Below are 21,249 nucleotides of genomic sequence, written 5' to 3' on the forward strand. Positions count from 1 at the left end.
CGTCTTCTCGGTACGGTTCTCCATATTTCCCTATTTCCTGTACTAGCTCCAAGACTGCTTCGTTTGTTACCCTATCCATCCAGCTAATCCTCATTCTATCCTACTTTTGCCTGCCTATCGTCCAGGTTTCGCACCTGTATGACCTACACTCCATTTGTACGTTTTTAGCAATCTTTTCCTAATTCCTATATTTATCTCGGATCTTAGCAGGTCCTACTTTTATGCCAATGTTTTTTTACCCTGCGCTATCCTGGATTTTATATCTTCCTTGCAACGATTATCTTGTGTAACCTTACTACCTAAATAGCAAAAAGAGCGGTTATCTTAGAAAGTGTTTATGTAATACGGAAACTGGTTTCCTCATCGGCAGCTAAAAGGGCGCTAGAAGTTAAATTACCTTCTGTTTATTCCTAAAAAAAATAAATAAATCTGGCAGCTACGGTTTCTTAGTAACGAAACACCCAAATTTATATCATGTTTCGATACCGTGCGTTCAGGTGTAAGGGTTACTTTTGTAAGAGTAGATCGGTGTCTGATTTTTACTCATAGTATAGATTTTCGTCATTGTGTTGTCGTTCGGTCTCGGAATATTTCCAGTTTAAAACCTGTGTATGGATTGATTATTTCCACACCGTTTTTTTTAGTTATGTGCGAATAGTTGAACGGATTCCGCTTATTTACATTAATTGTAAAATGCATTTAAATATTTTTTACGTGCAACTTAACCTGACTGCAAATAATAATGAAAAATATAATGAATAAAATAGTGTTCATTTAGTTAGTACTCTCAATCTTGTTCTGAACTCTGAAGGTTTTTTTAACAGAAATTTTGACATTCAGATAGAGAACGTCAAGAAGAACGATTAGAAACATCAATACTAATTATCCGAAGCTTTATTTAACAACAATAGCCGGAAAAGGGAGAAATCCATGATGGGGGTGGTTTTTTGAAAAAGGTCACGTTTGCAAGGGCATCGTATTATACGGAATAATTATTTCACTCAAAACAAACATCAAAACAACCATTTTGACACCTTCACAAGGAAATTTGGACCATCCGTTCATTTGTTATGCTCAAAAATCGGAAAATCTAATTTAGGGGTAGTTTTTTCAAGATGGCGTCCGTTCCCCAACCGGGATCTTTTGGGACTTTTCAGGGATTTAGTTCTAGCACTATCCTCACCATGTATGCCAATTTTCAGCTTGTTTTTTCAAATTTCTGGGTCAATGTCTACTTTTACTGGACTATACGGAAGGTAGCTCCAAACCTGGTCCAAACGTGCTACAATAAAAGAAGAAGGCGAAGAAAATTGCAAATAGGACTTCATCAATAGAACCACGAACTCGAAGTTCTTTTCCACAATTTTAGAATTACGCGTTAAACGACTTGGTGCCGGGAGGGCGAGACGAATGGCGTCAAACTTTTCCGCATGGTCAACATTGTTTTTTTTACCTTAGAGATACGGCTATTTACTTTGTTAAAACCAGCTAAAAGTTATTTTTTATGTCCAGTGAGTTCATTACTAGGAAGAGAATTCTCTAGCTTTGGTGCACCGTACTTTTAGAATTTTTATTTTTTATCAAAGAATTTTAAGTATGAAAGGCGCCATTTTAGAAGCCACATTGATTCATACAGCATCACTATATGAATTTGATCTTTAAAATTGACATTTTTTCACGCTAAATATACGTGGAAAATTTTTAATTGAGGTCGCCATTCTTTTATTTGCGACCGGATGATACAAGTACGTAGGCTAAAGCGAGTCCTCATCCCGCAGGTAATAAACTTTCCCTGATAGCCTATTTAATGGTACGTTATCCAGATTTAACAAATATTTAAAAGAATTCAAACACCAATTTAAGAGTGCGATTGACCAATCCTTGGCGATTGATCGTTTTATTTTGCGACACGTTAGAGACTCAAAAAGAAAACTCCTCAACCAATCGCATCAAAATTTAGAGTACCTACATAAAAACGAGGTAAAGCCAATTTTATGACGTTTGAGAACAGGTAGTTTCTAGGCGAATGTGGTTGTTTTCCTCCCAGTTCCTTAGGAATTATAACCTGCCTTCAGAACCGCGATCGATAGAATGTGTACAAAGTATTGACAAAAATGCACTATTTTACTGAAACATGATGGTTATTTCGAGGGTTATTTCTAAAAATACACGGAGAAAAATGTATGTTAAAGGTAATTAAAAATATAATAATAGCTATCAAAAAATATAATACGTATAGGGATAGCTATGAAGAATTATAAAATTTATCATATACATATTGTTGCAGGTGTATAGCTAGTTTTACTATATATTGCTTTAACTCATACAAAAAAAACTGTATGTAACGGCAACCATCTCATATGCATGCTTTTGTAATACGGGAGTAGTTGAATTAACATCTCCGCTTTGTATTAATAAGTAACTTAGATTATTGCAACTAATATACACACCCTGCCAAAAATCGACTGCACCAAAATTTCTCGGGAATTCTTATTAATTTTGGTGCGTAGAATCCAAAACAATTCGTACTTTTTCGATCAGACTTCTCAATCAAAAGTTATAGACTAGAAACCAATTTCGAAAGAAAATTCAAAGGGCTGTAACTTTTGAACTAGTAGCCCAATCTTGGAACTGTTTGAAATTATGGATTCTACAGGCCACATTCTATAAGAAAATTTTTTTTCCGGGTCGATCTGAGACAATTTTTTTTTCGGGCCTCAAAAAAAGGCAGTGTATAACCTTCCTTTTTTACCAAAAATCGACTACACCAAAATTTCTCGGGAAAACACTTTTTCTTATTAATTTTGGTGCGTAGAATCCAAAACAATTCGTACTTTTTCGATCAGACTTCTCAATCAAAAGTTATAGACTAGAAACCAATTTCGAAAGAAAATTCAAAGGGCTGTAACTTTTGAACTAGTAGCCCAATCTTGGAACTGTTTGAAATTATGGATTCTACAGGCCACATTCTATAAGAAAATTTTTTTCCGGGTCGATCTGAGACAATTTTCTTTTCGGGGCTCAAAAAAAGGCAGTGTATAACCTTCCTTTTTACCAAAAATCGACTGCACCAAAATTTCTCGGGAAAACACTTTTTCTTATTAATTTTGGTGCGTAGAATCCAAAACAATTCGTACTTTTTCGATCAGACTTCTCAATCAAAAGTTATAGACTAGAAACCAATTTCGAAAGAAAATTCAAAGGGCTGTAACTTTTGAACTAGTAGCCCAATCTTGGAACTGTTTAAAATTATGGATTCTACAGGCCACATTCTATAAGAAAATTTTTTTTCAGGGTCGATCTGAGACAATTTTTTTTTCGGGCCTCAAAAAAAGGCAGTGTATTACCTTCCTTTTTACCAAAAATCGACTACACCAAAATTTCTCGGGAAAACACTTTTTCTTATTAATTTTGGTGCGTAGAATCCAAAACAATTCGTACTTTTTCGATCCGACTTCTCAATCAAAAGTTATAGACTAGAAACCAATTTCGAAAGAAAATTCAAAGGGCTGTAACTTTTGAACTAGTAGCCCAATCTTGGAACTGTTTGAAATTATGGATTCTACAGGCCACATTATATAAGAAAATTTTTTTCCGGGTCGATCTGAGACAATTTTCTTTTCGGGGCTCAAAAAAAGGCAGTGTAAAACCTTCCTTTTATACCAAAAATCGACTGCACCAAAATTTCAAAAATCAGGATACACACATATTGGTTTTCGAATATATAAAATATATAAAAGTCGTATTTAAGGAATCTACCCTACATGGCTACATCCTATAAGAGTATAGACGTTAACTGATGGTGACACTATCCTCTAATCGACAATGCGTTATTAATAAAACGAAACCGTAATTGTGTAACTGTAGCTCAATTTCGAATGATATTCCTGACAAAGGGGGATTAATTTAGAACTTAATCGTTGCATTTAAACCTACGGGAGGATTAATTTGCGACTCGCTGCATTGTGATTTTCTAACTGAAATAGGTAGGAATGGAAATACACAGTAAATAAGATAGGGCGGGGATTTCTTTTCGATATGCAACATTTACATATGTATTACGACGGCGGTGTTATCCTGTTATCCTCTGATAGTCAGAACAGCAACTGTCGCTGTTGGGGTTTTTACAGCACCTGATGCCCAGACCGGGGGATTATATAGTGCAGCTCGCTTGCCGCCCTTTTAAACACGCGCCATTGATCCCACTTCTGAATCTGGTGGGAATTCGAATTATGTCCGACGGTGTTTTTTTCTGACGTGCAGTTTTACGCGTTTTTACCCTATTAAGTACCATCTTTCGTTTATAATTAAAACCGCATTAGTCGACTCTATCGATCTCGAAAGCGCTTCTGTCAGAAAGTATCGATTGGGGCGAGGGCAGTCACGGCAGACGCGATTTCTGTAACCAGATTAGAGCACAAAGGGCATATGGGTCAGCTAGACGAGATTCACGGATTATGAACCCCTCTTAATTGATTGCGGTTCACACTCGTCTACTTCGCTTCAATCATAATGCGAATTTCGAAATAAGAACGTCGGGGCGGCCGCCGTCGTCAAACGAAAATGCAAATTTTACAAACCAGCAATCATAGAGTATTAGAAAAGGAGATGTAAAAATAAATCTCCGCTCAAAAATACAATTAAAGTTATATTCTTGGTCCCCTTCCACTTCATTTCCCTTCCATTCCGCTTTTTTAATTTCACCGAAATGCAATACGGCGATATAAAAGTTTGTCGTGCGATATCTTGTTCCCAAAACCTATCAAAGAAGACTAAAAATAAAAATCCTATCAGAAAGAAAAGCAATTTCGCTACAAAGCTGCAAAATTACATCAATTTTTGAAAGATTCGTTTAAAAGTTTGCAACGCGAGATACTTTGATTTTGAAATGATACTTTTTTTCACAATCTTAACTTGAAAGAAACGCTTTGACGTTTTCATGTCCTTTTTTTCAAATTGACGCATAATTTAGTCGATTTGTACTAATTCCATATTAGCAGAAGTTGGCTGGCATGTCAGTATTCCAAATCTATGCAACTAAACTACTCAAATAATTTTGAACGTATTTTTTAATGGAAGCCCTCTTTTACGAACTTCATTTTGGGATTCTAGGCATACCTATACGATTCCGTGAATGAACAATTTTTCTCCAATTCAGAAAATTTTCATTTTCCCGATATCCATAAGGCAACGGAGGTTGGGCTTACAATCTGTCAATCGGGTATGTAGAATTGTAGAATCCAAAAATGGTAACAAATTCGTCTTTGGGTATTTCTTAGGGGCCCAAAGAACCGCATAAAACGTACACGACCCCTTCCTGGACGCCCTAAACTCTTAATTTATCGACGTCTCTTCCCGTTCTAAAATCTCGAAATTTTTAATGAAATTCGCTCTTACAAATATAGCAATATTCAGTCGCGGGGGTTGTAATTATTGTCGTACGTTAAAAATTATTGTTTTTATGATAGATTGTGTTTATAGGACCACCAATCAACCCAACAAACGCCTCCTCAAAATAAAATGTCCTCCCGTTCTAAAATCTCGAAATTTTTAATGAAATTCTCTCTCACAAACATAGCAATATTCAGTTACGGAGGTTGTAATGATTGTCGTACGTTAAAAATTATTGTTTTTATGATAGAATTTGTTTATGTGACCACCAATCAACCCTAACAATCGCCTCCTCAAAATAAAATGTCCTCCCGTTCTAAAATCTCGAAATTTTTAATGAAATTCGCTCTTACAAACATATCAATATTCAGTCGCGGGGGTTGTAATTATTGTCGTACATTAAAAATTATTGTTTCTATGATAGATTTTGTTTATAGGACCACCAATCAACCCAACAATCGCCTCCTCAAAATAAAATGTCCTCCCGTTCTAAAATCTCGAAATTTTTAATGAAATTCGCTCTTACAAACATAGCAACATTCAGTTGCGGGGGTTGTAATTATTGTCGTACATTAAAAATTATTGTTTCTATGATAGATTTTGTTTATAGGACCACCAATCAACCCAACAATCGCCTCCTCAAAATAAAATGTCCTCCCGTTCTAAAATCTCGAAATTTTTAATTAAATTCGCTCTTACAAACATATCAATATTCAGTCGCGGGGGTTGTAATTATTGTCGTACATTAAAAATTATTGTTTCTATGATAGATTTTGTTTATAGGACCTCCAATCAACCCAACAAACGCCTCCTCAAAATAAAATGTCCTCCCGTTCTAAAATCTCGAAATTTTTAATGAAATTCTCTCTCACAAACATAGCAATATTCAGTTACGGAGGTTGTAATGATTGTCGTACGTTAAAAATTATTGTTTTTATGATAGAATTTGTTTATGTGACCACCAATCAACCCAACAATCGCCTCCTCAAAATAAAATGTCCTCCCGTTCTAAAATCTCGAAATTTTTAATGGAACTTCACTTCTGAATTTACGCCATCTGGAAATGAAAGATAGAATTGTCCAAAGCAGTAAAATAATCAATCGCCACGCGTGCCACTTGCGGTCTTTAGGAAAGGTAAATCGAAATGTGCACTTCGAGATTTATTGCACAATTAAATTATAATGGTCAGTCGGGTTGTACCTAGTAAAGCTTTGTTTAACGCATTTGTTTGGAAAATTTGAAAAATGCGCGCATAATTTCAATGAAATATGTGTAAGTCCACCTCTGTATCTAACAGCTTTTCAATAGTTTAGTTGACGGCAAATCCGGGCTCGCCAAATGATTTCCAGTGGTCCCAGGGGAAGTAAGGATGAGCCTGTATATATATAAAGTGATTCCACTAGAACACATGTCCCATCCCCAAACTGAATCGTTTGGTTTTCCCCGAAGTTCGCTCGTTACTAGTTCATGTGGGATTTGGATTTTACTGTATTCGAACCCGTTCGATCGCGAGTTTAATTAAATTTAGTTTGGGACTTTTTCACTTACCGATAAATTAATTTCCTTCGTACTGATCGCTTAAAAAAGCCGGAGCATCCGTTGCAGGCCAAGATTCCGTAGTGTTTTCCCGAGCTTGTGTCCCCGCAAACGACGCAGACAAGTCCCGGGGTTCCCTTCTTTGTCGGAAAGCTCCACGGGGGCGGCGGCGTCCGCGATGCCTGCACCAAAGTCTGTGATCCTTGAAGGCTTAAGGAAAGGGGGTGATCTTCGGGCGCGGAAGAATAACAGTCCACGTTTCCCGGCGATCCTCTAACATCTAAAACAAATAATTGAAAAGTCACTGCAGAGATTTGTTTGACCACATGCTATCAGATCGATATACGGTAAACATAATGGCAAAGTACAAATACGCGTCCCCAACCCTAAATTTTCATACATAATGCTACCCGCTTAATCCCAGGATAACACAAATTAATACACTACCATTAAATTGAAACACCCCAAATCCTTTCACAAAGAATTTCTCCTACACCAACAATAATTTGCACCGACCTGCCTTTCTACCGTAGATGGCGAATAAAATTAACATTAGTCAGTCGAAAATGAAAAGTGAAATAATTCAAATGTACGAAACTAATACTAATTGTATTCCACTTAAGCCTAGTTGGTTTTAAATTGTAGGAGGGGTGATCGCCCGAATACTACGGGGACCCTTTTAGTTGACATATGGGACCAGACCTGTCCTATTCACATGATAATCAAGCACACTTGATTAATACTCTAATGTCAATTTGACTGGAATTGATTTCATAAACTCGATACTTTTTAACATCAGGGGCCACTTGAGCAAATTTAATTTTTAGTGGGTATAGCCATAACATAGGTGCAATTCATTTCTATTCAGTATGCAGCAATTTCGGATGATGTTTTTCATCGTAGTTGATGAGGAAAAAGGAATAATCATCATGAATCGCCAATTTCGGGGCTCTTTAATAATAGCAATAAGAAGGGGAATTTGAATACGATACTTTTCTCTTATACCCTTAAAATTCTGTTTCGGGGTATATCATTTTCATTGCAATTTTTTCTAATTACTAATAACGGCATTCCTAGTTACCCCTCTTTAAATATTCACGTTTTCAAAAATATCATTTTTTAGGAACTTAAAATCATCTGGAATTGGTAGTAACAAAAGACATTAACCAATAAAGAATTAGACATGGCTGTCGGGATTAACGATCCACCATTGTATAGGTGGGAACTAATTAATTCAAAGTAGAAGGGGTTAGTTGGAAAGTTTTCAGATTATCAGATGTGATCTTGATAGTTGATATGGTCGGTAAAAATTAATTCCTTTCATTGAGACCTTTCATTAGAGTACCGTGACGGATAAATCAGTTTTCTCCTCCTCCCAACCCCTATTTTGATAAGGAGCAAAAAAGAAGGGCGGTAGTTGGTAGAAAACAGTTCCTTTTCTTGACACCTTTAATTAGAATATCATGAAAGATAAAGGTGAAAGCAACCCGCCCGCCCTTCCGCCTGTCCGTCCGTCCGGGCCCACTTCTGCGGTTTTGAAGTACTTTTAGGGGAATGGTCCTAGAATCCTGGAATTTTTATATCTCGAAGGTGTGCCAGACGCCCATCAAATTTCGCTATCTGAAGGGGGGGGGGGGGCATGAATTATATCCTGAGATGATGTTTTTGAATGCAAAACGTGGTTAACTTTTACCTACGGCAATAAATAGGTCTCAGAATTTGCATATCATGGCTTTAGTGGTGCCAAGTAAAATTTAAAAAGGGGGAGAGCGGGGGTAAACACCCGTTCTACTCTTCATGGTATTCTAATGATAGGTCTCACCGAAATTAATTCATTTGTATAAACTATAACCACAGATTTAAAGTATGTTTAAATCTGTGCTATAACTTTCCTGTGTGATTATTTTCCTTTCAGTAGGTGGCCGGGGAGGGGGAGGGGATTAGAAATTAAATGTATGGCATTCCAATTAAAGGTCTCAACAAAAAGAATTGTTTTCTACCAACTACCGCCTTACTTTCTGGCTCCTTATCAAAATAAGGGATGGGGGGGAGGGAGTATCTTTCATGCTACTCTAATAAAACATCTCAACGAAAGGAATTCATTTCTAGTAACCATAGCCCTCCTCCTCGACTCCTTAGCAGGACTGCAGAAGTCAGAACGCAGCAAAATAACCAACAGTTGTTATTAGCGTATTTTTTAAGAATTAAAAAAAATTGCTATTGTTTGCGTTTTGTCCGTCCGCACGTCTGTCCGTCCGGACCCACTTCTGTCGTTTCGAACTACTTCTAGGAGAATTTTTTGCAGTAGGTAGCCTATACCTTGAAGGTGTGCCAGATGGCCATCAAATTTCGCTGTCTAAAAGGGCCCCCCCCCCCCTCCACGAATTACTTCCGGAGATGCTGTTTTTGAAAGTCAAACGTAAAACTTTTACATACGACAACCAATTGGTCTCAGATTTTGCATACGCATTCCTTTAGTGGTGTTAAATTTTAGAAAACGAGAGGGGGGGGTAAACACGTGTTCTACCCTCCATGGTATTCTAGTGAAAGGTCTCATCGAAATAAATTGGTTTGTACAAACTATAACTTTCCCGTGCGACTCTTGTTCGAGATCAGTGAGCGATGGGCCCTGAGGGGGGGGGGGAATCAATTTTATCTCGTATTCTAACAAATCTAACTAAAGGTCTCAACGAAAGCCCTCCTCCTCGACCTTTTATCGTGATCGGATATATTCCCTTATACCTCAAGAACGGATTATCGGAAGAGGGTACTCACAAAGGGCGATTAAGACGTGTACAAGAAATATATCCATCGGTGACGTCAAAACAAAAGCTATTTCGGTTAAAAAAATGCGTTTTGCACAGTTTATACTTGTTTTCGTTGATCACCAAATCAAACAGATCCTCTTATCTCGAACGCACTGTATAAAAAAATAGAGGTCGAATTCCTAAAGAAAATCGTCATAAGTCAACTTCAAGTAATTTAAGAAAAAATTAGTAAGAGACATTTTACTATTCATATTTCCTTTAAGTAATTCCAACCTATTGGCAATTACACTGTTTCCATTTAAGCTCACTCGAATTGGATTTGAAATTTTCAATCAAAATCAGTTTTTTCATTAAAATTATTTTAAGTTTAGTTACAGCGTATTTTGTGTAATTACATAAGGTGAATTGTGTGTATAAAGTTGCGTTATGTCTGGGATTTAGATTTAATATTCAGTTAGGGATATAAGGGATAGGGATGCATTACAGTGGCCACTAAAAAATAAATTTGTGTAATTAGAAATTAATAGAGAGAATCATCGGTAATAGAAATCTTGTGAAATGGGAATGTACCTACTTTGGAATGGTACCATTTATCTAATTTTTTTGTCAGTATAATCCAAAATTTATGATAATCTGGTGTTTGATTGGTTATTTATTTATTTTACTCACTATACATTGACAAACATCCATGCCCGAACCTGGATTCGAACCAGTGATCGTTGGTGTCACATGGGTCGACTAACAAACAGTTCCGAAATTAATCTTGAAGCGAAAGTACAGTAAATGAGAGAATTTTCAGTAAGTAATTGTAAATTTATCTCAGGGGCTAGTCGTGGGCAAATTGATAAAATTGCGTAAGGAGTGCAAAAAAATGTATCTATTAGCTGGAGAAATCGCTTGCAACTCCACTGCACCCCCGTAGCGCCGTCCCTGAGCATCCCTCTGCGCATCCGAAAACTACCAAGCAAGAATTTCTAAGCGATTTTTCCCGCTTTTCTTATTTCTAATTTTTTAATCCTGTTTTAATTACATGCTGACAGTTTTTGTAAAAGTTGAAATTCTCTTAGTCGAGGGCATTCTTGAAAGTGCAATAATGCGTCCATTCTAACATATATTTTTTTAGGTTGGTATTAGCAAAATTTCACGCGAAAGTGAATTATAATTACAGCATGTACTGAAAGCACATCTGTCACTTCAAAAATTGCCGAAAAGTTATTTCACTTTCGACTTTCACGAAATAATTCTCAGCATGTAAAACGGGCTTAATGCATTTTTAAACCCCTTAAGTAACTTTCAAAAAATAGCTCAACGAGTGTTTTACAAAATTTTTTATTTTTATGCCGAAAACGCAGTTCGATATGAACTGATTGCAAAAATTGACAACTTTTTTTCATATTTCTCTGGCCTAGTGTAACTATAGTGTTCAGAAATTCTTCATTGATCGGATTTTTCATCTTCGTCAGAAATCATTCCGGTATCTAAACTATCCTTTAAAACGTCGTCTCTAAAGTCACTAAATATAGAAAGTACCGCAATCCATTGGGCTCGTGTGTTAGAGAGAGAATGCTTGATTTTTGCCCAAAAATGGCCCAAAAATTACCAGATTCTAGTAACTTTACTGTTAGGGAGTGTTCCACCTGTTTGGAGATATCTGTATATATTTTTATAAAACATGACAGTACTATGAAGTTAGGTTATAAAAAATGACAGCTATTCAGATTTTATTTGTCAATTTTTTTAAGTTGGCAGCAAATTTGCCCAAAAATGGCGGATGATTGCGGTACTTTCTATATCTAGTGACTTTAGTCGTCTCTTCCTAAAGGTTTTGCGAAGATTCGTCAGAGGTTTTTAGGTGTATAATAGATTTTTTATAAAATATGTATTGATTCGTGAAAGAGTTTTCATCAATTTAAGTTAGAAGTAGATTTTTCAGAAGTTCTTCAGAGATTCAATGAGCTTTCAGATAGTTGCAAAGATTCTGCAGAAATTTTTATGTATGTATCCCCTGGAGGATTTTTAGACAATTTTGGGCGATAGATATCTTTTGGGAATAAAAATTTCCATCCAAAAATGTTTCAAATAAAATTCTGAATTCTGAAATTTCCCGTTTGGGGATGTTTAGAGATGTAAATATCAAAACTAAACATTCACTTATCAAAAAAATTTTACTACAATTTTGGGCCCGATAAGAAACAATTGTAATGTATTAAATTATCGATACTCAGAACAAATACTTACTTCATTTTAATGTTTTACAAGAATTTGACAGAAAGTTTCCAGTATGAATTTCTAGCACGTTACAACAATTTTGTTTGAAAACGTCTATTCGCTTATCTTAACGTAGAGGAGTTGCGTTTAGCGATTACCGTTTTACGTAACTTGCTGGTCAACTACAATACAATGAAAGATGAGTAATCGTCGAATTTATTGAATAATGTAAGAAACCGATTTGATTTTCTTTCAGTTTGGTCGTGATCGCGTTGCGGGATGGATTGCATTGGTCTTCATTATTTTTCACGATTTCAATTAATTACAGTGAATTTGTGTATGGCGAGTGTGAGTTGCGGCCCTTCAACCATATTCAACCACCAACGAGAGAAAAAGGTATGGATATTTTAAGATAAACCCTCTCATTTTCACCACGAAAGTTTTAAAAACCTCCAAAAATTGTTGTGAGGAATAAATTCCTTAAAAAAGGCTGGTTTTCTAGTAAGAGGTTTCTAGAAAAATCTTTGTCGCTGTTAGAATTAAATAAAAAAAACTATTTTGAAACTTTAGTACATGCTTTTTTTTTAGAAATTTTGAATGTTGGTGTTGCTAATTCTTGTTTAAAAGTTTAATAACGTAACAAGTATACGAGGGTGGTTTTTTTATAAAACCATTCAGAAAAACGTACAAATCTTCAAAAAATTATAATAGACTAATTTAGCTCAGCGTTTTTCGGCTATTTCGCATAATCATGAAAAAAATCATTTGTTTGCGCTTCAAAAAACGACGCTAGTGCGCGTTTCGAGTTCTTCTGAAGCAAGTTTGCTGCACTTGAGGAATTCTTCTGATGTTTGAACAAAAAAATTCTGTGAAACCACAGACTACGATAGTGCCATGAACATGGCGAACTTTGCAATTGAAGTGCAATAGAGCAGTTTTGGCCGCTATGAGTTCGCTTGTTGTACTTTAAGGGTGTTGTTCAGTCTTTGACGTCTTGTATCTCAGCGGCTATTAGACGTAAAACAGTGACATTTTGGGGGTACCTATGAAAAATGCGGCTTATTCGAATAATAATCAATGAATGACGTTTTTAGTCAGAGTTTACAAACCCCCGAATTATTCACAGTCAATTCTATAGTCACACTCAACCTTGGTTCACATGACGAGGGCGTAGAGCAGGACTGTCCTCTGAAATGTGTCGGTCGGTCGGGCCGACTGAAGTCGCTCTTAATAACACACATAACAACTAATAAAAAATCAAATTTGAGAAATATGAAAACGTTACAAATGATATCCAGTATTTTCTGCATACACTCAGGCTGCACGAAACGGAGTGCGCATCTGCACATAGGTATTATTTTCACGTTTTTGCACAGGGTTGAAAAATATGCTTTAATCCATACAAAAAAGAAAATAAAGAGCGTGACTCAAAAATAGCCAATAAAAAAGGCTTCAAAGTTCCAAAGTTTAAAAATTAATAAGACCTCAAAAAGGTTTAAATTAATGAATGTGTTGCTCGAAATGCCCTCCCCTAATTTCCATGCAATAATGCAATCTCGATTTAAACCCAGATCAAGACCTTTGACCGGCATTCAACGATAATTCTTTGTAGTCTTACACGTTTGCGTTGGAACCCCTTGTTTAATATACCTAATACCTATGTATACGTAATAGTTAATTAATACGTCGAGTGTTGTGGCTCGTTATGATAAAATGCAATTTAAATTGAGTAATTTTTATTGAAATTTATTCATATTCGTTTGCAAAAAGTAAAACAAAAACACCAATAAACCATAATAATATATTAAAACCTCGAACACGTTTCGAGAGCAAGGGTGTCATCATCAGCAAACAACTTAACAATAATTATATATTAAAATAATAATAAAAAAAATAAAATATAAATAATATAAATAAAATAAATAAAAAAAATAATAATAAAATAAAATATTCTTTAGGATTGCCTAAAGTACTTGTATACTACCATCTGAACTTGTAGCAGTTTGTAAATTTGTATAAACCTCTAGTTACTCGTATTTTAAGGATAATTGGGTAAGTTAACATACTTCTTATCTAATTTACTAATACAATCTTTTAACGCGTTGTTACATTTTTAATCTACTTTCTTAATCTATGTTTCCTAATGAAGTTCATAATTAATTCTTCGGAAAAACTATTGTAAACAGCAATTTATGTGATGGTGCGCAATTCTTTAATGCAATTTACACGTGAAAGTGGAAAATTAATTAAACTATGAACCAAAAAGATAAATGAACCATGTTTATGCTGTATACACCTGAACCTCGCGTTTTCTTACGTTTTATAAACACTTTTCGAAGCGTGGTTAGCCGACCCGAGGTTAAGATTTGTTTCCTACGGGTGGCAGTACTGCCTCCGAACCAAGATATTTCGAAAATTATCAGAGATAGGTATAGATAGGACATTATTATCAAAAGTTGAAGGTTTTTGGTGGAGCTAAAAGATGACAGAAAAATATACAGTGTGTTCCATTTAATAAAAGTAAGATTTTTTAATATGAAGTTTTGCAACTTTGGACCTACCAAAAAACACCCTGTAAGCTATGTTTAGCGCTTTTTTGAAAAAAATAAGCTATTATATTCGTTATGGCTGGATGGCCGGCTGTCCGGGTGAGAACTCAGAAACTACAATAGCTAGACTTCAAATTTTCACTGAAAGCTTTTTGCTATAGTGTAGATGTGCAGGCTCTAGTCGATTTTGAGTTAGATTACTTGTGAGATCGATAATTTAAGAAAATAATTTCGATATGGTTTTCGGAGGTGCTATAATTTTACCGTTAGATAGCGCTACCAGTATAAAAACTTAATTATTTACTTTGTGATTTGTTTTACAAAATAAAGACGTACCCTCAATTGAAATTAAATAAAATTAATTATTTAACGCAGCCAAAATTACTGGTGAGATCGACTTCGCTAATAAAATACTGACATGTATTACCAAAAATGCGCTTTAATCATGCATATGCTGATTTAGAAACTTGTTTTAATGTTTCATAGTAGATGTATTTATTTGACTTTTACTTAACCCAGGATAAAAGATATAAAACCTGGAATCAAAATTTAAGTATTAATTTTTAGACAATATACTGACGCTCGCAAATGCCCAATTTTTCATAATCGAATTATCTTTAAAGTACTAGTTTTTCGGATATTAACCATATAATAAAAAAAGACGTACAATTACACGTAGAATTCAAAAATGCATTCAAATACAGGGGGTTCTATTTAAAAAAATGTACCATTTTGTCACCCTACTTTGTGGGCGCACCCTGTATAATTCCAAATATTTTTAATATATTCAACCATATCATGATACAAAAGCACTCTATCGAAAAATCTTCTCTTCAAGGCATTAAGTTACTCCGCGCAATCGTTGACTCACCCTGTACATAATTAATTTTAGGTATAGGACAATGCCATATCAATCGAATGATAATTTTGTCTAGAATTAATATCTGGAATAAAAAAAGGGACATTCCATTTGAAAACAAAACGAGTTTTTTTAAAACTGTAGATTATTGCGAACAATTGTGTTGGAAGATCAAAAGATACTCAAAAATAAAAAATGCAGGTCCGTATTAAAAAAAAATAAAATTGATATTCGTGTCTAAAAACCGAAACATGGCATCGGAAAAGTAAAATCATCCGTACGTATCAAGAGGAATGAGTGGGATTTATGGCTAATATAAAGGTGCAGTCAAGCGTTACTGAATTAAGAAACGGAAAAAAAGGTTATACTGGAGGTGGTAATTACCAACTTCCGTATTTTAAATGGTAACCAGGGGCGGACTGGGTACTTAGGGGCCAGGTGGAATTGCATAGGTTTCGGGCCATTAAAGTATTACTGTAATGAGGACGGCGGGAGGAGGGGGGGCAGTTTTTTTAAATTGCAGCTGATAATTAAAAGTAACAAAATATACATAATCCAAACGAGGCGCGTCGCCTATATTTGTGTTTCAGCACTTTCAAAATACGACAAAAAATGATAAATTCATTGTAAAACACTTACATAAAAGAGTTTTTTAATGAACAACCTACCATCAACCCCAATGAGAGAAACTTGTTAATAATTTATTAATAGTGCAAGAAACTAAATACAGCACATACTTATAAGTTTCCAACGGGCCATTATGACCTACAGACCAGGTGGCAATCGCCACCCGCCCCCCCGGGCCAGTCCACCCCTGATGGTAACCCCCATTTTTTTATTCCACATTGAGATTCGTTTTTGAAAATTAAGGTCAGTTCACTAGACAATATCTATGGCCATCTTAGACAGTTTTGGAAATATTTGCAAATTAAGAAAAAAATTGACAGTTAAGTTTCGACGGTTTGTATCTCGGTGACTATTAGACGTGAAACAATAAAATTTTGGGGGCTCATAATTTTTCGTAATAATCTACAGAACAGACTCTTCACAATTATAAAATAATTTTGTTTCATCTAGCCGCATCCATTAATGATGCTGAAAACACATTTCGATCTAGCGTGGTCGTCAATTTATGGGGTTTTGAAAAAAACGTTAAGCGCAAAGCCCATTTTTTGAGATGTGTGTTAGCTTCAATGTCCTCTGTACGTTTTCTGCTATGTCATTTTGACGAAAATTTAAGCGGGGTCGATAACTCGAAATTTTGAACATAGCTGTGGACGATGCGCTTGTCAAGGTGCCTCTTCAATAGCGGGTGAAAGTATGGTACCAACAAGATGGCGCTCCGGCTCATATTATATTTATGATATTTGTTTAATGATAACGGGCCTCTTAGATCTTCGGATTTGACGCCTTTGTCTGTTTGTGAGTGCATATTAAACAAATACGGGTAACGCTAGTTGTAATTCCTATGGCATTTATGTGGTTCAGGACAATCATGGTTTGTATTAAAAATCACTTTATTATGAAAAATGTACAGAGTGAGTCAACGATTGCGCGGAGTAACTTAATGCCTTGAAGATAAGATTTTTCGATAGAGTGCTTTTGTAGCATGATATGGTTGAATATTCTGCACATTTTAAAAATATTTGGAATTATACAGAGTGCGCCCACAAAGTAGGGTGTCAAAATGGTACATTTTTTAAATAGAACCCCCTGTATTTGAATGCATTTTTGAATTCTACGTGTAATTGTACGTCTTTTTTATTATATGGTTAATATCCGAAAAACTAATAGTTTTAAAGATAATTCGATTTGTAGGAAAATTTGGGCATTTGCAAGTCAGTATATTGTCAAAATAATTACTTAAATTTTGATTCCAGGTTTTATATCTTTTATTCTGGGTGAAGTAAAAGTCAAATAAATACATACAGATTTTCTTTGAAAACTCTAACTAAAAAGGTCATCGCTTTGGGAGATCAAAGGCTACTCGCAGATTTAAAAAAAAATTCCGGTCCGTATTTAAAAAAATAAAATTGATATTTGTATGTTGTATCTAAAAACCAAAACGTCGCATCGGAAAAGTAAACTAAATCACTTTCTTACAGAGCATAAAAAAGTGCCTTATGAAAGTACTTTTGGAATTTCCAAATGATCAATAAAAAAACTCCACAAAGATAAAAAGGAAAATCTTTCGGGTATCCCCTAAGTAAGAAGAATGTTTTTAATTTCTTTTAACAAATTATTCAGCATTAAATTGAGCAACTATCCTCGTAGTTACCAAGATATAGCAAAGCTAATGCATCGCCACACAATATTAGTATACGGGGTGTTTCTTTAAACACGGTCGTTGTTTTTGTATGAATACACAACTGCGTACACGGAGAACTCTAGGAACACTTTCTTTTTAGACAAAACCACACAAGAAAACATTTTGCAATTTTGCTGAAAATATTTAGAGTATGAGCAAATGAAAGTACTATTCTTAGTTTAGCATATCTTTATATATTTTTAGAAAAACAAGTCCATTCAGACTGCAAAATGAAGTTTCCCACTTATGAATCTGCTTCTCTGAACTCTGAGAATCGTCGGATAGTTGCGAATATGTACCGTTTCAATGATTCTGATTCTTTTTGAAACACTTTTGACACGTCTGATTTTGGTACCTATCAGCGCTTGCAGAATGACCCTTTAATTTAAGTGTATGGCAGACGTGAGAAAAATAGTTAACTTTGCATAGAGTTAGGAATAGTCACTAAATTGCAAACCGACTCGTGCAAAAATAAAAAATTTTCGTGCGATTAATTAAGGACTTTACTCACGTACCATTGTGTAGATGGTGATTCTCAGATGGCGATGCACAAGACTGATGAAGAGACGGTAGAAGTGCAGTAACCTGCTCTATTGAGGTTGTAGTTAAATTCATTCTCAACGCGAACAGGCGCTTTGTGTACAGGGCAATTCGCGACTCTATAATTTTTTTTTATTTTTCGCTTGTAATTAGACGCACTCACTTTTCATTGTAATAAAATCTCATTTACTTATTAAGGGTGTAGTACGAAAACGAACAATCGGCACTTGCTATAAAATTTATATCCGTAAGTCTAATAATTTGCTTAGGTGCAGGTGGTTGAATTGTAAAATGAAGGATTTTAAGCAAAGACCAGAGTAGAATGAGTATTACCACTATGTCATCCATGGGCGGGATCAGATTTTGCTACCCCGTGTTTAACTTCTGTCGCAGCACGCGACTGCGCTCGGCACCCCCTTGTTTTTACATTCTCTTACAAAGACTACAAATCGCGCTAGAATGTTCCTTTCGCATATTATCTCACTCAAAACGGGGCAAAGTTAATCGCGACGATTAAAATTCATAATTACTCCCAGCGACTCGAATTGTTTTTCTCGAGACAAATTAAAAGCGGTTACGACGAAAGGGTGAACGCGTCACAAGGGTCGCAGTAATGAGATATTACCGCTAGAAAACGCGAGGAAATTAAAATCGAAATGTCCTTTGTGTGGGATGAAAGAGTCACATTCTAAATAGGGATGTTGATCTGTGAGTCGTGGTGGTTGGCAGAGCGGCATTGCCATTGGCAGACTCCCACTAATCCCATTGGTCTGACATGCTCTTTACCCACATTGGAGCCCTTCCACTACGGTTTCGTGACCTCTGCCCTGTTCCCGGTTCCGATGTCAGCTTTTAGGGGGCATCGATGTTGGACCCAGGCGAGACGCCACAAAGACGAAAGGATTACGAGCTTTTTGTCCCAGTAATATATTTAATACTCAATGCGGTAATAAAATTAATTGCTCAAAATTCTTTAATTTTACTCGATCTGAAAATTGATTGTGTGCAAGGGTGAAACGCGTACACTTCGTACATTCAGATGCCAGATGCGATCAAGTGAGATAATTGCAAAATTTAAAATACTATCACATGTTCCTCCCTTCTCACTATTAGTTACCTACTGAATAATGAATATTCATTATCACTCAATTTATAGTTCATAATTTCACGATTATGTTTCTATGCGTTTTACTGTAGGTAGATGCATCAGTGGCTATATAAACGTGACAAATGTTTGTTAAATTCTGCAATTTTTTACTTTTTATGTCTTGTAAAAAACTACGCCAATTAATTTGCCATAGCAAAATGTCGTACCAACAAAGGGATAGTTTTTATAAGGGCGGTAGTGCTAACTTTTATGAAATAAAGAAACTATCAAGCGAGCGATCATTTTTTGGGACTCTACAAATTTACAGCAAATTAGCGACAAAAGATTTTGCTATGTTGAACTGTTAATTTTAATTTGACGGATAATTATAGGAAAGAACGGTAGTATAATATACACGGTGTCCATTTTTCGAGTGCCACTATGGGGATCTTGCTTATCTTAAGAGATAGACTTTGGTTAAATGAGGGCAAAGTTGCGAATTTCCGTGTTGAATAATAATCTGAAAAGAAATTTAAAATATCTTCAATAGTTTTGAAAATATCGAAAAAAAAAGAAAATTTTTGATTTTCGTTTTAAATTTTTTCATAATAAACTAATACTTCTAGACATTTCTAATTAACACGTTATTCAGACACTTTTTAATGGAGATTTCGAATATGGCATCCCGTTTTCAATAACTTTTAAGATGGCGGAGAAACACGTGGCAACTTTAATTTTTCTTATGGGCGCCGTTTTGGATTTTGACATTTTGAGATTAGATACGTCTTTTTTTCTCTTTACAACGATATATCACACATGGTGGTTCAGTAACACATTTTTTCCTAAAATTACAATTTTCATTTTCTGCGAAGAGTGCTTTGGAAAAACAAAACGTTCTTTTGTTGTGAACAAAAGGTTGACTTATTTCAAGTAGTGACATTTACGTTTGTGCTAGATTTATTGCGAAAATATTATTTATTTTTAAGTATTTTGTTCTCATTTGAATTATAATTTTCTTGCAAAACGAAAGTTCAATTCTATTCAGATGAAAATCTCAACAAAACTAGTTCCCTGCCAACGCTTCAACCAGACAGATTGATCAAACTGTCAAACGTTTTGTTTTTCCAAAGCACTCTCTTCCCAAAAAATTAAAAAGTGTCTGAATAATGTTTTTTTGCGAGATTTTCAAAACTACTAAAGATATTTTTAATTTCTTTTCAGATTATTATTCAGCACGAAAATTCTCAACTTTGCCCCCATTTAACCAACTCTCTTCAGGTAAGCGAGATCCCCATAGTGGCACTCGAAAAATGGACACCGTGTATAGTATTGCGTGTTTAATTTAAATCTCTTATAAATTTTATTAACATGCAGTCAGTCGATGGATCCTAGCCCCTAGCTAGGCTATGATAGTTTTAGGGTCCCTGCCTTGAATTTGGGCGAAACTTCTCATAATTTCCTTCCTTTAAAGTTCAAAATATAACATTTACGATCCCTTCTTAAGATCCTCTTTACTTTCTACTTAAGTAGGTACTCCAGATTCATATCCTTAAGCTATAAAAGCCTTCTAGAGTTCCGTCAAGTCTTCCTCAAAGTTCCTTAAAAGTTTTCTCAGTTCTCTTCACGCTCTCCTCAAGCTTATCTAATTCTCTTCTTAAGTGTCTTTCTTGTTACGAAATTTTTTCATGTAATTCTCAAGGTATGTTCCCTCCATAAGTTCATCGTAATTTCTCCTTGCCTTGCAAGTTCTCAAATTCACTGTTTGCTCCCTTTGCGTTGCTCAATTTTTTCTTCTTAAGCATCGTTTCAATTTCGATGAAGTCCCCTTCCCAAGTTGCTTCCAGGCTGCTCTTTAACACTTACCCCTCGTCCCTTTTCGATCAGTTTCACCCCACTTTAATAGGTTTGAAAGAGTAGGCTGAGTCGCTCTTTTACCGTGAGGATAGATAAAGGGATCACTTTAACCCTAAGGATAGAGAAAGTGAAACATGACTGTGCATTC

At 35.4% G+C, this 21,249-nt stretch overlaps 1 protein-coding gene across 2 annotated transcripts in view; it reads right to left on the reverse strand.

The window, feature by feature from the left end:
* The window catches only part of LOC116160628 (photoreceptor-specific nuclear receptor-like), a 40,622-nt gene extending 22,210 nt beyond the window's left edge, over window positions 1–18,412 (reverse strand). For both annotated transcript variants that reach the window (XM_031473875.1, XM_031473874.1), the window contains exons 1-2: window positions 18,136–18,412; window positions 6,941–7,208 (exon numbers count right to left, since the gene is read on the reverse strand). In XM_031473875.1, coding sequence (XP_031329735.1) covers window positions 6,941–7,208; window positions 18,136–18,235 — 368 coding nt within the window. In that variant the 5' untranslated portion in view covers window positions 18,236–18,412. The remainder of the gene's footprint in view (window positions 1–6,940; window positions 7,209–18,135) is intronic.
* Between the last annotated feature and the right edge of the window lie 2,837 nt (window positions 18,413–21,249).

Source organism: Photinus pyralis, unplaced genomic scaffold, assembly GCF_008802855.1.
Source record: "Photinus pyralis isolate 1611_PpyrPB1 unplaced genomic scaffold, Ppyr1.3 Ppyr1.4_LG1, whole genome shotgun sequence".
Classification (NCBI taxonomy): Eukaryota; Metazoa; Arthropoda; class Insecta; order Coleoptera; family Lampyridae; genus Photinus; species Photinus pyralis.